This window comes from Bombus flavifrons, chromosome 8 (genome assembly GCF_040668555.2).
Source record: "Bombus flavifrons isolate JBK064 chromosome 8, iyBomFlav1_principal, whole genome shotgun sequence".
NCBI classification, from domain to species: Eukaryota; Metazoa; Arthropoda; class Insecta; order Hymenoptera; family Apidae; genus Bombus; species Bombus flavifrons.
The window spans coordinates 16,163,613-16,186,057 of NC_138449.1; the positions used below are offsets into that span (position 1 = coordinate 16,163,613).

The 22,445-nt window shown below is 25.6% G+C and overlaps 5 protein-coding genes across 12 annotated transcripts; 2 read left to right on the forward strand and 3 right to left on the reverse strand.

Moving 5' to 3' along the window:
* Positions 1 to 25: 25 nt before the first annotated feature.
* On the reverse strand, positions 26 to 976 carry COX7B (Cytochrome c oxidase subunit 7B). The gene is made up of 3 exons (XM_069119288.1): positions 772 to 976; positions 280 to 440; positions 26 to 205 (listed from the first exon to the last, which is right to left on the reverse strand). Exons 1-3 carry the CDS (start codon positions 815 to 817, stop codon positions 131 to 133), a joined length of 282 nt encoding a protein of 93 aa, XP_068975389.1. The 5' UTR covers positions 818 to 976; the 3' UTR covers positions 26 to 130.
* Positions 977 to 3,270: 2,294 nt separating this feature from the next.
* Rheb (Ras homolog enriched in brain) lies at positions 3,271 to 8,565 on the reverse strand. Of its 3 annotated transcripts, none has more exons than XM_069119292.1 (6): positions 8,395 to 8,565; positions 7,400 to 7,520; positions 6,958 to 7,029; positions 3,898 to 4,105; positions 3,651 to 3,780; positions 3,271 to 3,576 (listed from the first exon to the last, which is right to left on the reverse strand). In XM_069119292.1, the coding sequence occupies exons 2-6, from the start codon at positions 7,446 to 7,448 to the stop codon at positions 3,487 to 3,489; spliced, it is 549 nt and encodes a 182-aa protein (XP_068975393.1). In that variant the 5' UTR covers positions 7,449 to 7,520; positions 8,395 to 8,565; the 3' UTR covers positions 3,271 to 3,486. The 3 variants fall into 3 exon arrangements, with proteins under 3 accessions (XP_068975393.1, XP_068975391.1, XP_068975392.1); XM_069119290.1 differs by having other exon boundaries at positions 8,360 to 8,563; XM_069119291.1 differs by lacking the exon at positions 8,395 to 8,565 and adding an exon at positions 7,837 to 7,984.
* Positions 8,566 to 10,780: 2,215 nt separating this feature from the next.
* LOC138182457 (uncharacterized) lies at positions 10,781 to 12,989 on the forward strand. 2 transcript variants are annotated; one of them, XM_069118338.1, is made up of 5 exons: positions 10,781 to 11,208; positions 11,461 to 11,519; positions 11,727 to 11,894; positions 12,178 to 12,302; positions 12,385 to 12,989. In XM_069118338.1, exons 1-5 carry the CDS (start codon positions 11,185 to 11,187, stop codon positions 12,462 to 12,464), a joined length of 456 nt encoding a protein of 151 aa, XP_068974439.1. In that variant the 5' UTR covers positions 10,781 to 11,184; the 3' UTR covers positions 12,465 to 12,989. The 2 variants fall into 2 exon arrangements, with proteins under 2 accessions (XP_068974439.1, XP_068974438.1); XM_069118337.1 differs by having other exon boundaries at positions 10,781 to 11,081.
* Positions 12,990 to 13,118: 129 nt separating this feature from the next.
* LOC138182456 (uncharacterized) lies at positions 13,119 to 16,134 on the reverse strand. 5 transcript variants are annotated; one of them, XM_069118336.1, is made up of 4 exons: positions 16,025 to 16,134; positions 14,927 to 14,995; positions 13,808 to 14,830; positions 13,119 to 13,492 (listed from the first exon to the last, which is right to left on the reverse strand). In XM_069118336.1, the coding sequence occupies exons 3-4, from the start codon at positions 14,053 to 14,055 to the stop codon at positions 13,237 to 13,239; spliced, it is 504 nt and encodes a 167-aa protein (XP_068974437.1). In that variant the 5' UTR covers positions 14,056 to 14,830; positions 14,927 to 14,995; positions 16,025 to 16,134; the 3' UTR covers positions 13,119 to 13,236. The 5 variants fall into 5 exon arrangements, with proteins under 5 accessions (XP_068974437.1, XP_068974433.1, XP_068974436.1 ...); XM_069118332.1 differs by having other exon boundaries at positions 13,808 to 14,995; XM_069118335.1 differs by lacking the exon at positions 16,025 to 16,134 and having other exon boundaries at positions 14,927 to 15,151.
* On the forward strand, positions 16,102 to 17,238 carry ND-B17.2 (NADH dehydrogenase (ubiquinone) B17.2 subunit). Its single transcript, XM_069118339.1, has 3 exons — positions 16,102 to 16,341; positions 16,571 to 16,653; positions 16,914 to 17,238. Exons 1-3 carry the CDS (start codon positions 16,238 to 16,240, stop codon positions 17,153 to 17,155), a joined length of 429 nt encoding a protein of 142 aa, XP_068974440.1. The 5' UTR covers positions 16,102 to 16,237; the 3' UTR covers positions 17,156 to 17,238.
* Positions 17,239 to 22,445: the final 5,207 nt, after the last annotated feature.

The following is a 22,445-nucleotide window of genomic DNA, read 5'->3' on the forward strand; positions in this document are numbered from 1 at the left end:
TGAATATAAATTAAAAAATGTAATATAGGAATTATATATATCATAAATGTTTTACTATTACTTTTTACAATAAAGCAATCATACAATTGTTATACTTATTATCTGCTATAATATTATATTTGAATTCATTTTATTTAGAACTTCCAGGCATATCTTCTGGTTTTGGTGGACGGAAGTTAAGCCAAAGTAATCCAGATACCCTACCCTAAAAATTAAAATAATATAAGTAAAAATAGTTTAACAAAATTTAAAACAGCAATCTATTTGATATATGCATACATATGCTATAGTAGCACCAAGTATAATGATACCAGCTGCTAACTGTAAGTTATATTTTTGTTGAGCTTTAGCATATGATTGCTGCCACGAGCCTTGTGGTACAAGCACTTCATCCATACTTGGTGGTCTAAGTTCATTAGGTATATGGTATGATCTTACACCTTTAATGTTATATATGTTATTAATAGAAATATAATAAATAATAGAATATAGGAAATCATTATTAAAATAACTTTTCTCTTGGCTATAAGTAATTTTATGCAAAAATAGAAAATCTTTCTCTTTATTAAATACCAGAAAGTATCAAAAGAATTAATCAAATAAATTACTAATGATAAAGTTAAGAAAAGTGTATGTATATATATAAGCTAAGCTTTGTAATTGCTATTAAACATTTTTCAGCAATATCAAATTCTCAATGTTATATAAGATTATTCAATAATATATTATCTTGGAATCATGGAATAAAACATAGTAATATTACTAGCTTACCATTTCGTGTATTTCGGACAATTGGTTGTAAAATATGTCGTAACATCTTTACTGTTATAAATTAATTTTTGATACTTAAACAATACGTAGATCCGCCGACAGCGACGAATGAAAAGTCAAATAGAATGTACCAGTATATACTATGTAGGTTGGTAAAATCATAGAGTAAAATACGTTCAATACCTATAATTACTGCGCATCTGCGCATGAGACTGTCATAAGTATCTGATATTTAGATACGAAAACTGCTTGTCAAAACTATAACGCCGTAGCCCGTGCTTAATATTGTTTGTTTCGAATCCGAATGGAGAATACTATCGGGGTAGGTGTATTCTAAGAATTGCCCAGGTTTATCTCTTTTTGGACACGTTTGACTCAGGATTAAAATGCGTCGGAATCACTATTATATAAACAGACCTGAACTCTGAACATTCCTATATCAAAAGCGTTGAAGACATTTTATATTTCAAATTTTTTATTTGGGGAAGGGATGGGAAAGCCTACACGCGCTTGAGTAGCAACATCCTGAGAAGGTGCAGGTAATTGTATGGTGTTCATTTTATTTCCCTTTTCTCTCGACATGCATAACATGTGTTCGTTCGTTTCTTTCCCACCAAGAGCTCATCGGCGGCCGTTGCCGAAACAATGCAGCCGTTGACCACCAGATGCCCCTTTTTTCAGTATCCATCTTTTATTGACATTTCGAGTTTATTTTTTCTCTTGGATCTGAACAATATTATTTCTCAGAGATGGGTTACAGAACGTACAGAAATCGTAAACAACATTACGTTGATTATACTGCAAAATTTTTATTTCGTCGCCAACATAATTTTGTATAATCAAATAACTGATTTTTTTGATATGATCTTGTCAACATATTTCAAGGTCATCGAAATCTGTGTGTCTCTTTGTAAATAATTATATATGTTATAAAACATATATACATATATACAAACATATATACATTGATAAAATCCATAGTCCACGTACAATAAATAACAGTACATAATAAGAACACAAAATAAAGGGAATGCTCGAGTGATGTTAAAATATCTCGACTTTCTGGCCGAAAATTGCAAGTTCGATTCTTTTTATCAGTTGTTTGCCCGTTTATTTCAATTTTCTTCGGTGCTTTAACAATCACTTTGCAATCTCATAAAAAAATTCTCTTGGAAAAAATCTATATGTGACCCTACAAACAGTATAAACTTCATCCTGAGTACATTTTTACAATGATAATTAATGGATACATTTAGGTGTCCTGTTTCTCATGATTCATTCTGCACATATTGTAAAACACTCAACTTCATTTACTCTGGCTCACTGATAAGTTATTTAATGTTTAGGCACTTTTATAGCGGAATTGTACCAGGATTGTATCAAAAAATTCAAATTCCTTGATTATATAGGTTTTATCAAATTCTACAAGATTGTATGTACACTCTTGGGAGGCTAGTAGGGGAAAAAAGCTACATTTCTACATTAATTATTTTACATCTTGGGGTCATAGTTGAAGGATTGTCTGTTGCCTCCTCTTTTCTACTAACTCCGATCTTTGATAGTGAACAGTTTGAATAGGGAATAGGGTTGTCCGGAGTCGCGATAACAAGGGGGGGGTGTAAGCCCCCTTCGAGGATGAACCGTGAGGTGGTGCACGGAGACGAAGGGGACATTGTAACGTTTCTCAGGGACCAGATATTACTGACATTTTTCCTGAGCTGCTGAAGCAGACCACGATGGAGGTTTTAGCTACAAACATATCTATGATTTTAGTCATTAAAAATCTGAGACTACCCTGCATCTTCTCCTTAAAGGGTTCCAGTGTCTATGAAAATTTAGAAAAAATATCATAGGTCATGAACCTTCTAGAAATGACTAGACTATTAATAGACTAGAAATTTAGAAAAATTGAAAATTACAAAAATTGATTACAGATAAGTAATAAAGTACATCAGGTAAAATGATAATAGATAAATAACGTAATTTATGTATCTTTTCTCCATATATTTATTAGTTTTAGTTTATTGAAAACAGTTAATTTTTTTTATATTTCTTATTCTCATAATGAGTAGACTTCAATGCAAAAAAATTAATCTTTAATTTCTTAGCCAAGATTAATTTTGCAGCACCTTTTGTGGCTTAATTTCTACCAAAACAAAAATGTAAAATCTATTTGTAATAGTCATAACATATTTTTTATATATCTGGCACATATATTTTATATAAATATTTGTATATCTCAATAAAAAGTATTAATTTACCAATGTGTAGAAGTAAATATTTTTATTATACATTTTATAATGATTTATTCCAGCATATTTGAAAAAATATAAATGTTTGAAATGTTACTTACATAAATCCAAGTTAATAGTAATTTTATCTCTAGAACTGAAAAATTGTTTCTAAAATATTAAATTTCGTTATATGTACTTTTGCAGAATAAAACTAAATACCGACAACTCAATTCTCTTTTTGTTAAATGGTAATTGCGAAAGTGAATAATAAAAATACTTATAATCACGTATATTCTCAAATAGACGATATTTATAATATTTTACTTATACAGCAAGAAGAAACATATTTGTTTTACATTCGCTATTTTATATTTTTAATATTATTACACTTAATTTGTTTTTGGACGTGTATTAATATAATGCCAATTCTGTTATTTGGTTTTATACATTTACATCGTATTATATTTCCAGCTAATATAGCTCAGGAAATAATGCAATTTGACTTTTCTTGTACATTACCATCTGCTTTTTCAATCTCAATCAATAACGTATGAAAAATATCTGCAACAGACTGAAACAAAACAGAATTACATTGCAATCATCCACATGTAACAATGAAATTTAAAAAAGATGAAACAAATTTACCTCGTTTTGTTTTGCACTTGTTTCTAGGAAAGCAGCATGCCAAGAATCTGCCAATCGCTTGCCTTGTTCTGTTGTTATCATTCGGTCTACATATAAATCCGTTTTATTTCCTACTAATACAATTGGGACACTGAAATTCATAAAAATATATTTTATTAAAATTATATATGCTATACATTTGTAATTATATACGCTATCACGCAATCCTTTTATATGAATTAATAAAGTGAATAATAATATAACATACTGGACTTTTCCTGTTATATCCAATAACTTGTCATAAATAATTTGTACAACTTCAAAACTCTTAGCACTCGTTATGCTATATACCAGGACATAACCATGGATATCCATAGAATACTGTGTAGGAAATATACTGTACTCATCTTGACCTGCTGTGTCTACCAACTTAACTTCATAGTCTTGACTATTTACTCGTGTACTTTTTGTAAATGCTGGAAAATATACAAATGAATTGTATAAAAAAATAAGTCAAAATAGGCAGTAGAACCAACATCTTTCAAATTTTTATATCAAACCTTATTTCTTTTTTGTAAATTTTAATTGAAGAAGCAAAGGATAAATTTGATGATAAGATGTAGGATGCTACTGCGCTCAATACATTCAATTATAATAAATAAAAATTGTAAAATACTTAAATATATAAAAAACAAGAAAACTAATAACTGACGAGTTCATGCATATTGCCAACAATACATCATGCTGTACTCGAACTAATTTGTGTTGTGTTAATATAATTCATAAGGTATGTGTACAAACCGCACATAATGTAAACTAATTCAGACAATAAAATACCTTTTGTACCTGAACATTATTTATAGATAAGAGTAATTTATATGAAATAAAAATGAGAAGCATTTCATGAAAACCAAATCAAATTTTTGAAGATCTTGAAATTTCTGTTATGTAATTTATGACTTATCTATTCTGAATTACGAAGTCATTACATAAATACCATTATATTTGTAAAACAATAAGCTTATCGCTGTTCTGTATTTCTTTTTTATGAGTATTAAGTCACATTAACCATTATTTAAATTTCATATATGTAAACAATAATACGCTGGTATTACATTATTATATATGTTGATTTAGAAAAAAATATGACTATTGCGTAGCACTTTTGCACTACAGTTGCGATTGCAACAATGTATAAAATATGCATTTTCCATTGTAGTATCTTAGAAAGAACAAGAATTTTTATATGCAGGATAAAATCTTTAACAGTTCGATAAACGGAAATTCTATTATAATGCCATAAGAATAAATATTAATATTTTTTCAATTATTCAACTATTATAAATTTTAAAGTTCTAGAATATAATGATATTATTAAATGAAAATTAAATTTACTCGCATTTAAAATAATAATATTATCATTAAATTCTATTGCATATAAAATAAATAATATGAAATCATGAAAATTATGTATAATATCAGCTTAATACTTTAGTTATTGTAAATAATAGTATAATTACTAAAATATATAAATAGCTTAATATGTTAATATATCATAAAAATTGATCAAATATATATATTTTAGTATTGTACATGGAAAAATACGTTACTAAAATATCATATTAGATATAACATGATATAATATTAGAATATCTAAATAAATATAATAAATAAATGTAAAGAATATGTAGATGTTCTAATATCATAATGTAAAATTAGAATATATAAATATTGAATATAACAATAGAATATATAAATATAGAATATAACAATCTAAATTTGTCTATATTCAACATAAAAATTGCAATTAAATATGTGAAGTGTACGAAGTACATATTCTACTCTGAATATATACAGGGTAAGTGACCTAAGAGTTTAAGCTGAAATATTTTCAATACTACTAATTATTTCAGAAAATGTTCTAGATGAAAGTTGAATGATTCCAAGGAGAGTATATTTTGATGTTATTAGTTTTTTTGTAGGTGCATAGAGGTCATGTAGAGGTCAACTCTGTCTTTTTAAATGGAATTTAATTTATTTTTTATTACATTAGACGATACAGCGCAAGATTCCTTATAGAAAGTTATTAACCTACTTACACTAAAAAACTATTAGTTTAGTAGATATTTTAACTTTCAGTTTGTAAAACCTACTGTATGAAAGACAAGGAAAGATGTAAGATACTACTTTCTTTTTTTCCTGGGACCCTATTTGTTTCCCTTATCTTTCATACAATAAGTTTTATAAACTAAAAATTAAAGTATCTATTAAATTAATAATCTTTTGACATAAGTAGGTTAGCAATCTTTTATAAAATCATTGTCTATTCTACTAAAAAATATAATTCCATTTAAAGAGACAGAGTTGACCTCCACATGACATTTATACACCCACCTACAGAAAAGCTAATAACATCAAAACATGTCCCCTTTGAATCCATTCAACTTTTATCTGGAACATTTTCTAATATAGTTAATAATATTGAAAACATTTCAGCTTAAATTATCAGGTGACTCACCTTGTATATTGTTTGAGTTTACAGACTATGTCGAGTTTAAAAGTGTTGGAATTTGCAAATGTAGCTTACACTTTAGAACAAAGGGAAACTTTCAATAATTCTCTATTAATACAATTATTTCTCAAATATGAACACTAAATTTTAGAAAATTATATATATCATACATTAAAAAATTCTATTGCAATGCAAAATCATTAAAAGTAATATGAAGAATAATATACATGTTGTAAGAAATTAAGACGATATGTTGGACTGTATGAAAAATTTTGATACTAATAATAGTTATGTCAAATAGTATTCGATATAATGATTTAAATAAATTCATAATATAAAAATAAATACCATGTGTTACAAAACCAAATAAACTAGTAAACCTGTATTCGTTGAAATTTATCTTTTGTTTTAAAATGTAAACTGCGTCTATAAATAATTATAACGTCTTTTTAAAACTCTCTTGTATAATTTCTTTATCTCTTATATTTTCTAAAATTTTCTGCTAAATAAGAATGAAATAGCTTAAATATTTTTATACAATTATAGATTACCAACTTTTCACATTATAAATAATTATAATTGGAAACATTAATCTAAAAAATTGATAATTAATTATAAGTTAAACATATTAAAGACATATTTTAACAATTATTGGCTCATTGAATTTAGTATACCAATTTGCTCATTCAATAATAAGTTTTCATGAATCTCTATTATTTACAGCATGAATTACTAACAGAATGTGCAGAAAATACTACTAACAATGTCATTAGAAATCTTTGAAGTAGCGTGTAAGACGATACAGGTACTTCTTACTATTTTCTATGGTAGGGTCATATGAATCCACAAACTGTCCCTCGACGAATTGTATGCTCAGTGACGACTTGCCTATTAAGAACAATAAAAAAAAAAACAATAAGCATTGAGAATACAAAAAACATAATTTTTTACATACATAAAATGTTTGTATGCGTTTATAAATTTGTATAAATATATAAGTATGTTTACATATATAGCAAATAAGTTACATTATTAGATAAATAATTACTTTATAAAGATATTAATTAGTATAACAAAACTAATGTAAGTCTAAAAGAGTCCCATATTTTGAAAATTTTTATTAGTTATGATATGATAATCATTTAATTTTCAAACACACTATAAGATAAGCAACTAATCATTGATGTAAATAATAATATTTGTTAACAGATCAGTTGTATATTAAATTATTTCAATTACAATAATAATTTTTCATTACCTACGGATCTATAACCCATAATAGCTATTTTCCTTTGTTTTGGTGGCATTTTTCAGCATTTATAAACAGAAACGCTGCAACTGTAGTCCATAAAGGCTGGTGCATGCTCCAATTAGAACCTCTACATAAAATTAAAATAAGAAATGTGAAAAATTATTTCTTTCGAATAAAAGAATATATCCTTATATTTGAACTAATTGTTAGATACTACTATTATTCTAGAAGATTATTATGATAAATTGATTCTATAACTTATTTTGTACTAAAATAATCAATTTAGATTGAAATAATTTATTTTGAGTTATTAATTATTACATTAAAGGTTATAGTTTAGACTATAATAAACATATTAAAGAAATTAGTTTACAATAAAACATATGTCTAATAACATAGATTGTGATTAAATAAATAATTAAATAATAATTCTATGAATATACTTGATTTTAGTATACTTGTTTCCTTAAATTGTTACTTAGTTTGATTACATCATAAATGTTTTGAAAATTAACTACGACATTTCTAATTATATATAGAATTATCGCCTATATTTGTAATATTTCATTTCATAAAAATTACTAATTGTAATTCGAATTTCAATAAAAGCTAAATAAAGGAACCATATACATGAAATATGAAAATAATGAATGACTCTTTGTGAAAACATATTTTTTATAAAATTACAGTCATTAAATAAAATCTGTAAAAGCTGTGTGCGTAAGTAAGAACGCATTTAAATATGTATTTAATATATGCGTATTAAGCATAGTTATATGTACATATATAGTATTCTTTACATCATACTCTGTTTACGTATTTATCAATTATATAGTAAATGTTTCGTTGTGTTGCAATAATCAAACTCTTTTATTTTATAACATGAAAATTGCACTCATCATAAATAGACTTCTCATCGAATTACGTATTATTTAATGCACATGCAAATGCACATGCACTACTCACCAAGAAAGAGGAGGTATATACATCAGTATACATACATTATGTGCGTTTCATGTTAATCGACATATTGACTCCTATTATATGTCAAGTATTTAAACAAATAAAAGTTGATATCTGTCTGAATATGATGCCTTAAAATAAACTTTTCAATACTACTGGAAATATTACTATCTTCTTATACGCTGACGCGATAGTTTCGCACTGATATTTTATATAGTGTCACGTCTCTCGAACGTGTACAGACTTAACGAGTGACGGTAGTTCAACAGTAGCCGCAAGATGTCTACTATCTCCTCACAAGTTCATAGTAAATTATTCGTTATTCCAGTATTCATTAATTTATATACAACTTCCAAAATTGATTTCAATTTTATAGGCACAGGAATAGAATAGGACCTATTAAATGTAATTCGATTGAGCAGTTTAATTGGTGGTCTTGAGAAGAAACCTTTCTTTTTTGTTCTATCTTTATTTCCACATGTTTTGATGCTGGAAGTCCGATCTTAGGACTCGATAGTCTTAGATTTTAATCAAATTCTTAGGGATTTTCTTTTAAAAAGTTTTTTAATTAATTCTAAGCAATCTTTCTTATAATATATTTAAATAATTATATTCATAAACATTGCATTTATAGTATCATGTATTTATAATATACAATGCCGTAGAGGACATTAAGCAAAAGACATTAACCTCAAAGAAGAAAGCAATGGAATCCAATACCGAGGATAACACCGAATATATGCAATGCTAATATTAACTATAAATTTATAAATTAATAAAGATAAAAGCAATGATTTAATAAAATTAAAATTACATGTAATATTTACATACTGATCTCTCAATAAATGTTTATTTTAGGAAAAACTTTAATATTTAAATTACATATAACATAGTATTAACACCTTGTATTGGTGACCATGTTTAATAGTTTACAATATAACACTATTTACTTCTTTATTGTGAAAAAACAGAATAAATAAATATTTCCGCGGAAGAAAATTTCTTGATTTCGTTATCTATTGGCAATGAAACATATCTATTTTGTAAGTTTGAAAACAAAGGTGAATTCTATTTCTTACATTTTCTATGTTTCTTTAAACCCTTTTACATCTTACTTTCTATGTTACTTTTTAAAATATATTATGAAAATCAATTAAGGGAGACCTATGAAATAACTATAAAGTACATCAAGAACACTTTATGATTAATTTTTTTTTTAAACATTAATATTAATTCTGTTTCCAATTTATAAAACAGTTTTATCTATTGCAATTTTTCTTAAATTCCAATTTGTTCATGTTATACTTTTGATTTATTATTTGTTATAATATAATACAATTATAATATAATTTAAAATAATATCAACGACAATTTTTATATTTTAGCTATGCTAATCTATATTTTTGGTATATGGTCTATTGAACATACGTTCACATACATATGATACGATGTGTATAATGCAATGTGAAACTTTTATTTCGTTAATTATATTGATCATTTTTTTATATTAATAATAATTAATGAGTTTATACTATAATTTATTGTAATTAATATATATACATTGAATTAGTTGATTTTTATCTCTTTGTAGAATAATGTGTAACGATTCCTTTTTACATTTTGCAATTGCTTCTTCTAATATTTATAGACAGTTAAATAAAAATAAGCTCGTTTACAAATAGGTTGAGCATATGTAAAAAGAAAATAGTAGACCGAAATTTTTGAAAATATTTAAAATAAATATTTTAAATGAACTTTCACGAGATAATTTCTGAATTATATTCTGTAGTTATATTATTTTAGTGCAAAATGTAAGCGAGAAACTATACACAAATCTCTATTTCATTTCATCATTATAAGAGTTCTACATTTTAACATGTAATGTGTATTAGATATGAATAGATAAACTGTAAGTACATACATACCTACGTTACACGAAAAATCAAAAGTGAAACCTGTTCAGCAATAACACGTCAATATCATAGATACGTCCTCTTTATGTCACGAAGCTTTCTCTAGATCATAGATTCCAGAACTGATTTTAGAACAAATTTCGTAAAAAAGACAAAATTATCTTTCTTTCTTACAGTTCTCTTTGATTTGAACTGATGTTTTCTTCTTCTTCTCCTTTCTTCTCCTTTTCTAAAAAAATACAGATTCTTATTATATATATGTAGACAAATTATACATATATGTATTCGCAATGAGTGCAATCAATCTGTTGCTTTTATAATTGATCTTCTACTTCCTAAAATGAATAGGTATACTTTCTTGCTACTTTATAAATCAGCGAAGAACACACGTAAAAAATTTTATTTGGGACAGTTAATGTACGAAATAAGAAGGAAGCGCATCGTAAATCGCTTTTATAACGTTTTCGACTGATATTTTATAGAATCAGGGTATATATACATATACTTTTTATTGTTAATTGATTTTCCCTGGTTTAAACAGCGATATGTCCTTAATTATGAATAAAATGGCTACAATAAGTTATTTATTGATACTTTGAAGTCATTTACAACATTTCTTATGACTTTCTTAAATTTATTAAGGAGTCGATTTCTCCTTGGAATTATTACTGAGGCTTATGTACATTTGCTTATGTACATAGAGCATACAATAAAATGAAAAATAAGTTCGCATAAAGCTATATATGAAGTACGAAGAAAAACTACGCAGAACAAAATCCTCGGGGGTATACACTGGAATGGAAAGCAAGCGGGTAGATATAAGGAGGTCGTGTTTCATTGGCACACTCAGTTTATTACTCGATCTACATAGCAGATCAGACCGTATTATAAGAGCACGCAAATTAGCATTTCACAATGAAAACTGAATTATTGTTGCAAGTAAATAATAAAAATTCTAAATAACATGTTTATTCTATACTTTAATCATCAATACTTAAGAAAAATTCGTGTCGATAATTCTTTCCTTTATAGATTTTCATATTTCTTGTGGGCAATATAAAAATTATAAATTCGAAAAATGTAGCTTTTACTTTCAAGATTACAGTGATAATTTGTTGTTCCAAATTTAACATATACATCAGAATACTTAAAATTTAAAAAATATATATTAGTTTTCTTAATGATTTTCAGTTTATTTTAGTTTTACCGATATTGCTAGCTCCTATGTCGGAAGGATTTTTCTTCGAACAGTAAGTAAAGTTAAATTTTAGTCTTGCCGATGATAAAACTTATTTTTTTAATTAAATTTACTGTTAAATTAGTGTCATAGTAATTTTAATTTTCATTTATTAAATATATACATTCCCCCTAGATTTACATTAAATGTTAGTTATAGTGTGTTCAATAACGATATTATATGAAGAAAACAGATCGTACATTGACAATTTGTATTTCAGCCCTAAGAAGCTATTAATGGATTTGTTTCAATCGTCAAAAGAAAAAAAAGAAGCAAGAAAGAGGCCTCATATAGATCATTATCATGTACATTATTATCCAGTAACAATCCCTATATTTGAACCACTGGTGAAAGCACCTAAAAAACACAAACTGGAAGAAATATATCAGTAAATATGAATTATATTACAATTAAAATATAGTGTAATTAGAAATTATATTTAGTATATAGGTTTAAAGCTTTTGTAAAATGTTTATATACTTTTACATAATTAATTTTTGTTCCGTGTTATTTAAGATCAATTTATTTCATAGTGTACACATTCCGTTTGTTAAAACTTTAATTGATAGTAGAAAAATAACTTTGATAAATTACTTTGACGAATAATTTTGAATTTTGAATAAAATAATTGTTTAGGATTAAAAAATACATATTTAATTTTAAATTTTTAGCAACCAACTGGAAACGATTGGGTGGTCCAGTCACGAATATAAATATATTCCTGAACCTAAAATTAAAACTTTCAGTTTATATGATTCGTGGAAAAATTCTGTGCCCTGCAAAAAAGAAATTTTAGGTAATAATTGGAATACTTTTAACTTATTTTCTACTTTTTAAACGCTTGCGATTTAAACAATGTTTATCCAATAATGTTGCAGAAACAGATCTTTTTGAAATAATGAACAACAGCGAGGACGAAAATGTATTGTACATACACCCCTCCACTCACAAGTATTAAAATACACAAAAAAAGAATACCTAAAAAATCATTAGAAAATTATTAAAATCTTTAAAAGTTATTATCTCGTTTGAAATGTTAGATTATAAAGAACCTATACATATATTCGATATGACAATAAAAAAATGCAAATTATCTGTATTAAAATTAAATCTTTAATCAATCTTGACATTACTAAACATTTTATTAGGCATATTTAGTGTTATTTAGTTCCGTAGTCAAATATTCTGTGAATAATAAGTGCCACATTCATAATATTTAGGTTTTTCATACTGATATTTTTGATACTGATTTTTATACTTAAGGATTTTACAAGATAAAAATCTGTTGACGTAAAAATCTTTATTTTTTAAGTTTACTTTTGTAAACTCTAGCGTGTCAAAAATATACCTTATGATGCTGAATATGTATCGTAAAATTTATTAAATACTGCATTATGCGTTAATTAGAATTAGAGATTGGTTCAATAAAATAAAAATACATTTTTATTTCCTTGTCACAATGTAGAACTAATAATATTCCTAACATGATTGCATGCTATAGATAATATTATTAATTTTTTGCTTTTTATATTGTTTTATTTAGAAAGTATAATTTTGTTAATAACATAATACAATACTTTTCAATGTATTAATAGAATATGTTGTAAAAAGAATAACAGCTAGAAATATGGTGGCACAATATTTAGTATTTTCAATATTTTATTCTAGGTATATTATATATAATTTTACAATTTTAATTTAATTTTAAATACATGATAATTACAATTTTTTCACACATAAAGTTTTAATTTAAGATGTCTAGGATCGTGCATCTTTTCGGAAAGCATTTTATAAGATATTTTCAATAAGCGAGATATATTCGATGGTAATGGCAGCTTTCTCTTCTCGATACGCGTTTCTTGTTGCTCCATATGATCCTGCAAGAGCTTGGACATAAGGAGTAACATGTATTTGCGATCGGTTAGTCGTACGATATGAGTTCCCATCACTTTTTCTAATCGGGATTTTACCGGTGGATAATTTATTCTAGAAATATCAAACGAATAAATAAGATTTAAAAAATAATGTAAAAATTATATAAATCACGAATACACGAGTAGTAACAAATAGAGATTACAGGTCCAAAATTTATAATTGCATTTTAGTATAAATTTGTTACAAGTAGTTTGACAGTATCATTCAATATTTTGTTTCTAATACTTTTTTAGACATAGATACGAAAGATTAGAATTAGTAATATCTATATTATAAATTTATAGTAATATAAATTCTATAAAAGAACAAAATGATTTTTAATTGAATGACATGAAATTAATATAAACGGTAGAAATTATAACTTACGCATATCTTACGTGTTCTGTTTCCCACCATTGCAAAGGAGCGTCATAAGGATCTATAGCAGAGATAAATGCTATTTCTACATCTTCAAATACCTTTTTAGGTTTTCTCGGGGCTTTCACTTTTCTCGTATCGAGTTCGATCTTCTTATCAGCTTTACTAATAATTTTATTCTTATATTTCTTCTTTTCTTCATGGTTAGCTTTTTTCTGATATCTAGTTTGCCTTTTCTCTACTGTTGCAGTTTGCATACTAAAATATCTGTTTCTATCTTCGTTTTCTTTATATAAAGCTATCGATTAAATTTAATCATTATATGTTATGTTTTCTAATTGATATAAAACATAGTTCGTTACATTGACATCAATATGGTTAGACTAAAATTTTGAAAATGAATATAGAAAATTTAAGAAAAAACAAAAACTACGATTTTAAAGATTTAAAAAATATCTCGGACTATGAATTTAATTAGAAATTTTGTTCTTTCAAGTAACAAAAAAGAAATTTATATAAATAATAATAATAATAATAATAATAATAGTACTTTATTGTATATTAGACTTTATGTCTATTACAAGGAGGTTCTTTGGCGTAGCAGAATGATTTATTTAGTATATATTTTCTTATCTTATGGATAGTTATTCTAACCATTATAACATACATTAGACGCTAATGTAGTATGCATAATAATAATGTAATATATATGTATCCATGAGATAAACTATAATACTTATATATTATAATATAATATGAAAATATTTCATTTTACTTGTGATATTGTTCAGTATTTATTTTTTAATGCTGGTATTATGAGATCATTGTTATACTATTTGACATGCATATTCTAATTTTTCTACTAATATGTAGCACTTAAAGTGTTCTATTTTCTCATTTTTATGTCTGAACTGATTATCCTCATCCCAGCTTTATGGCTGCTTGGATGTACATACTGCACTAGTTTTCATGTTTCTTGTATATCACTCAACACAATCATGACTTAAGGAAGTCATCCATTTCTCTTTCTCCCTAAGGCATTACTTGTATCGTTGATGATTGCATTGTATTTGACATAATTGAGTATCGTACACATGTTATCAAGATAACTTCTCTTTATCAACCTACCTTTGTGTTAACTTGACCTAGTTCCTTACGTTTAAGGTAAGAAATTTTCAATTTTTGCATGTTGTAGAGCTGGTGGTTTAAAAAATATGTACAAAATAACTACACACATTTAAAAGTAAATGCTTTTATGATAGTAATCAATTTATATATTTCCTATTTACGATCTTCAAAAGATTTAAAAGTTCCAAAAATTGTTTAAATAATATTTTAATTTAATAACTCTCAGATATCTTAATTAAAAAATTTATATCGTATTTTTAAATTATTCCAATCTTTTAGATCTCAAAATATCAATTGTAACGATAAAATTTTGCCATAATATACTAAAACATTCTCAAAAGCTATTTATTTCATTTAAAATAGAACTTTGAATACTTTTAACACCAATGAGATAATAATTATCATACAATGAGTCAGATTATTAAACCTTGACCCTTGAAATATCAAACCAATAATTGAAAACGACGATTAAATACAGATATTTGTCACGAATTTGTATTCCATTATTTACTTTCTATACATAGTGTCTATCTTCAATATTTAAAATTATGTATCATATAAAATAATTTTTCAAACATACTCAAGTACATATGTATGTATACATTTTCTTATTATATTGAGGCATAAAGGCATTATTATAATCTTTTCTAGACTCAGTACATGTTTCATATATTTTGTTTCCATCTCCATTTATTTTTTGAAGCTGTATTATAATTTATTGTATATATATATATTAGTACATTTTTGTTGCTTATTTAATATTTTAGTATTTCTATTAATCGACGTAACAAATTGAAATACTTTACATCAATTTTTTAGAGACAAATGTATGATTAAACTTGAACAATTCCCGCGCTTACAACGTTAATCGCTTCACTATTAAACTATTAACTGCTATCAGATAGTAAATCTGCTATTAAGCAACTTTTCTTCCATATAAACAACATGAAATTATTTTTAAATTTCATACAAAATATTTTGTTACTCTTTGTTTAAAAAATCATATTCAACATTCAAGATTTTTAAAATTATGACAACTATAAATAAAAATATTATATTGCACGCATATAAGATCGATCATATATAAATAATACTTACATACATAAAGTTTCTAAACAATATTTGTATTTCTATTGTACAAAATACGTATAACACATATTGTATATAACTATAATTAACCTAAAAGATGTTTATTTTGCGTAGTTAAGGATATTACTATTGTCGTACGTCATATTACTCGTACTTATAATTGTAAGGCATAGTCGGTATATGTGACTGTGTTGTAAGCTACGTAAAAATATCTTTAGAAACATGGCGAATATCGCAAAGTTTGTGGGACTGGACAGAGCTTGTAATTATTGGCGTACAATAAAAGCAAATGGTGGTATTTTAAATTCTTTGTACACAATATACAGGTTAGCATAACACAATTGTTATGTATAATATTTTTTTAAATAGTATTTATATATGTCAATACTTTTTGTAATTATCTATGGAATTGAAAATTTCTTTTATAGTAGTAAACCTAATCTTTTAAATATTTATGATTGTGAGATTATAGATATTTATTTTCTGTCTTAAGTTCAACATAAACATGAAAATAATTTAACATCACAAATAACATTATGTGATATTACATTATAGAGTGGATGAATTAAAAGCTGGTACTTTAGTAGGTGTGGATAAATATGGCAACAAATACTACGAAAATAATTCACACTTTGTTGGTAAGTTCAAAAAATGAAAATTCTTTTCTTATTTGTTTATAGTATGAATGTGTAAAATATTTCAAAAGATATTGTACTTATTATATACTGAGATAGACGAATACATATTATATACTTACTATATATTTAAAGAAACACAGCTTTTTTAATATAATTAAATATAATTTAAGAACATTATGTTTATAAACAAAAGTTGACCATTATATTAAACAATAAAGTTATCTGTAATTAGAAAGTTTTTGTTATGTTCATTACAATAGGTTCTAATAGGTGGGTAATATATTCTGAAGAAGTTAATATGGATTATGATGGTTCTCAAGTCCCAGCAGAATGGTATGGATGGTTACATTATAAAACCGATTTAATCCCTACTAAGGATCCTAATCGACCAAAATATTCGTGGATGGCAGATCATAAACCAAATTTAAGTGGTACCAATGAAGCTTACATACCTTATACTACTACAAAGCCAAAAATTATACCATGGAAACCACCGCAGTAATATATTTCCAGTGTAACTTGTCATATAGATTTGCGTAGGGTAATTATAATAAAGATAATATGTAATTAAATGTGAATAAATATGCAACTTAATATTTATATTTATTTAATATATTATTAATTACTATCAATAATTGAGTTATTGTAGCTTGAAAATATTGTATCTGACTATAAAGTCTTCAAAAATTCTGCCGTCTGTTCTTGAAAAATATGTATTGTCAGAATTTAATGTTAAATGAAATATTGTATTATTTATCGGCATCACATGTGCCCTTTCGGGTCTTGAGGGGCTTTTGGTGTTATATCCTTATATCTGCTTTTATGGGTAGTATGACATAACATAGAACATATAACCTTAAGACCTAATTGTAACTTAACATAACCTATATGTTTACATATAAATATATATATTCGTCTTGAAATCTAAATTATATTTGGTCTCACTTGCCACTTATTGCTATGTCTATTTTTGGCATTATACTGACACAGTACTTTGCTTTTCTTTGTAGTTAAATATTGTGTGATTATATTTTATAAATTTTAGTTTAGTTTTTTTACTTTGATTACTATTATATTTTATTATATATGTTCTATATATACATATATTTTATTATATTACGTAATAATTATTTAATAAATATAATTATCTGAAAATTATCATTTGAATTTGAATTATATTTTTATAATTACTATCATATTTTACTATTTTAAAATATTACTATAAAATAATATTACGGTTACGAATATACGCAAATAATTTAATTATATTTTTACTTGGAAGTAATTTTCTAAGTATATATAAATATTTTCTAAGTATATATAAATTATCTTAATCACTAAATTTCTCAGAAGAAAGAAGAATAAGATCTAAAGATACAATCTCGCTTATCCGAACAAGTCGGAAAACAATGCAGTTCAGATAACCGAGCAGTCCTTATAGTAAAGATTGACTAATTATTTCGTTAAGTTTTTCTTATTAACTCGAATAGTAGAATTTAAGTATTAGGATTTTAAATTGCTCCTTCTTTGACATGCAGATAGTTTCTAAATACAAAATATAGATTGTATATATTAACATATCCATTATCAAACTACGTGTTTGTGCGTGTATAATTGAAATAATGTTCGACTATAGTTCGGATAATAAAAGCTCAACGTTAACTTGTTCATATAAATGAGGAGCTAATAAGCGAGACTCTACTGTATGTAAAATTCTTGTTCATTTTTTTCGTATATATACATACTTTACATATTAACATTTACGTACATTTATAAAAATTAAGAACATTTCTTGATAATACTAAATTAATTTATGAGAAATGATTGTTTTAGTTACTGTGACTTTTTGGTAGAGAATATAATTAAAAAATAAGAAAGTTAGTACTCGAGATATGTTTATTGATATTTCTATTACGAATTTTAAAGAAAAGAAAAAGTCCTAAAAGAATAGCCATCCTTGTTACTTGTTACTACTGTCATATTGATTAGTCTTGATTACTAAGAGTAGGGAGACAGTACAAAAAGTATAGACGGAAAAGTTTCGGTCGTAAGTTAAGAATTAAGGATAGCCTCAGAAAGTTTACGTTATTTATTTGAGCAAGGATTTATCTCCCATGAACTTCGCAAGTACTAAATATACAAATGTGTATAAAATTCAACTGATTAAAAAGGTTGTTCTGGCAAATGAAGATCGGAATTTAGGGGTGAGCTACATATCATATATTAATAAAATATATCATATATATATATATTTTTTTTTATTTATATCTTCCCTCTTATGGATGTGTATGTCTGTTTATTAGAGAAATATTCTTATTCTTTAAATGGGCAAGTTTATTACTATTTAAACGAATAATTTATTAATTATTACGTCCTAAAAAATTGTTCATTAAAATTAAATACATACATTTTAAGTTTAGCAAATCCTTTATTTAATTGCTTTTCAAGAAAATAAAGTGGAATTATTTATTAATATGCACTATAATATTTAAGAAACTATTAATCCCCCACAATTTATGATTTAATAAAATTCAATAATTTATGATCCTTCTTAATATAGCGAAAAGCATTTCTTTCCATATTGGATCCTGATAAAAATGTTCGATTTTCCCTATTATTTTATTTATATAACATAAATAAAGGAAAAATTGCAGTTTTTTCATGACTGGTTAATTTCAAAGTACGACAAATTATGTAACTACAAACTAGATGAAATTAAATTTATATTTATGAAACTATTTCTATAATTGTAACAATAATAAATTGTATATATTTTGCTGAGACATGAATTGATTATATATCTCAAGTGAGTGGGTAAAAGAATAAATTTATTACCTTTTCTGCATTGCTGTCTTTTGCTTATGACTCTAATAGTATACAGTATATTAGCTGAGACTGTAATAATATGTATATCCAAAATCTAACATGTGATCTTACGTTGCATTCTAGATATTATATGTGCTTCTCTGTAAAACTAATAATTCTAATTTATACTCTTTTACTCGCGCACCAGAGGATATCTATATGTATAACATATAACTAAACATTTAACAAAATACACATTGTAGGCATTAAATTAATATGGTAAATCATCAAAAAGCGATATTACAAGCAAAACATTTCGCTTCCATAAAAAAGAAATTGTTAGTAAATGAAGCGATGGTCCACGTAAAAAATGAAAATTACCATAAGGCCATATATCTTTACAATAAAGTAAGTTTTTTAATTTCACGTATTTGAACACATTCAAAATATTATCATTTATAAATGAATAATTAATTATGAGAATTGGTGTGTCGAAGTGTAGTGAAGAAGTAAATAATCAGCTCAAGAGTTGTTAAATTATTTGCAATAGTCTAAATTATATAGTAATTTTTAACCCCTGTAACTTTTTAATCCTTTTGCTTCGCTAATAACCCATGTATGCGATTGGTTCAATTGTATATAAGAAAACAAGAAAGATGCTAAAATATTAAGTTTAAAGTTAAGTTTAAGGAATTGAAATGTATTATAATTTATCTTTGTATAATTGGAAATTTTGATAAGTACTAAATAAATACATACTCAAAATCATATTTTCTCTGTAGGAATAAATTATTTTTCTTTTACATATGCGTATAACATAAAATATATTGAAACGGTATATTTTAAGTAATATTACTACACTTTCTATTAAAAACTGACAATTATGTATTAATTGTCAGCTTATTGTTTGAATTATTTCTTTAAAGTTATTAATATAATGTACTATTAAAAAATATACACATATAAGCTATTAACAGATATAATAATATGATCGAATGAATATTATCATTGATTTTTTCCAACTTTATTAGGACAATAATTACCGATCTATCTTTTTACTAATTTAATTTTAACAAGAATATTTATAGAAATATATAATATTTATTGTATATTTGTATTGTTATTAGTAATAGAGAAAACGATTCATTTTATAAAAAAAGATACCACTTACGATTACCACGCTCTTATTATACCGTTAAAAAGAGAATATCACATTATTCTTAGACCTATGTATATAGAGAGTATTCGAAAATGATTTGTCGTAAGTGACATAGCGTTATTCTACACCTCTGGCTCAGTGAAGATCTGCAAAAAAAGTAGCCGCCAAATTGACGTAAATCACGAATTTCAGGGTCAAGGTCAGTTCGATGACTATTTTTTTGCAAATCTTCACCAAACCAGAAGTATAGAATAATGCTATGATACTCATGACAAATCATTTTTAATACCCTGTACATATATATATTTATTTATTTATATATTTGTATAGCAAGGAAATATGTACAATACCAGAACAATTTGTTCCGCAACAGTTTGCCCTTTAAATTTTACTATATATTATTACATCGAAACAAATACACATCGATTTTTTTACTAGCAGATATTTATAGTTAAAGAACTATTACAAAATTATACAAGTAGTAGAAAATATAATAATAAGCATGTTTAATGTTAATAAAGAAATGGTGACGATTAAGTTTACATTAAATAAGAATTATAAAATAATTCCATTATTAAGAACGATTTTAATGTAATCGGTGTTGCTTTTAAAAACATGAAAGAAAGAAATTTTTAATTGATACAAAGATTAGTAACATATAATTTAAAAAATGGGCAGCAAATCAATAAAATTTAGAATTTACTAACTATAATTGTTAACATGAACTTATTAAATTATTTCAAATAATATTGGTCAAGATTTTATCAATGAATCCGTAGAAATCGTTTAAAAAGGTTTTCAGTTTTTCTCGTATTAGTTTCTTGTATCTCATTAATTTAGTTATAAGACATACATATATTATTTTATCTTTTATAATGTAATACAAAATTCTAGCATAGTAAAAAATTTTGACGTAATTACAACATGAATGAGTCTTTATTCTAAACGGAAAAGCTGGAAGTAAATAATGCTTCTCTAAAATAACTCAGAACTTGATACTGTACAATTATGAATTTTAAAGATCAATTTCTACCGACGAAATTTGAATAATATATAATAATAAAATTTGAATGTCACAGGATAAAATAAATACTTCCTGGCAACACAAACTAAAGTAACTTGAAATTCCTTTGCACACGTACGATCAGTGATTTTTAGATACCGAATTTGCCCGCATTGTTGACTGTTTCTAAGGAAACAAGGCGTCTAACCAAGGTGTCGATAACCACACGTCTATTCCACACGCAAATCACACAAAGTAGTACATACTTATCTTGCATTCTAAGCTATTTTCGTGAATGAAACGCGCTTAGTGAATTCGTTCTGTCGGTTTCCATTTACTATTTACAAAAAAGGGATCGAAAATCGTCACAGTGATATTTTTAAATATTTTCTTAACATAAAATATTTTTTACACAAAAACAAATATAAATTACATAAAGAAAAAGTATCAAAAAACGATTTTTCTTTCTTCTCGTATTTGTTATTATAATCTTCCTTTTATTTCCAACATTATTTCATCTTTAAAAAAGAGGGAAATTAATCCAAGATCAAACGCAAAAAAAAAATAACCAACGATGGGTGAAGTACTTGTATCAGAAACTACGGATACCCAAAACGATATTGATTCGAAGATTATGGGTATACTGAATCCAACGATACATCACCATGATCTATTACAAAGCTACGTGCGAGTAGCCGCAGAAAGCGTTTCAAATTTGAAACAGTTTGAAGAATCGGAAAATTTCGATAAGGTTCCATCTTTGGGAACCTGTCCCGACAAAGAGTTCATCGATAAAGACGATAAAGAAAGCCACATTAATAATGA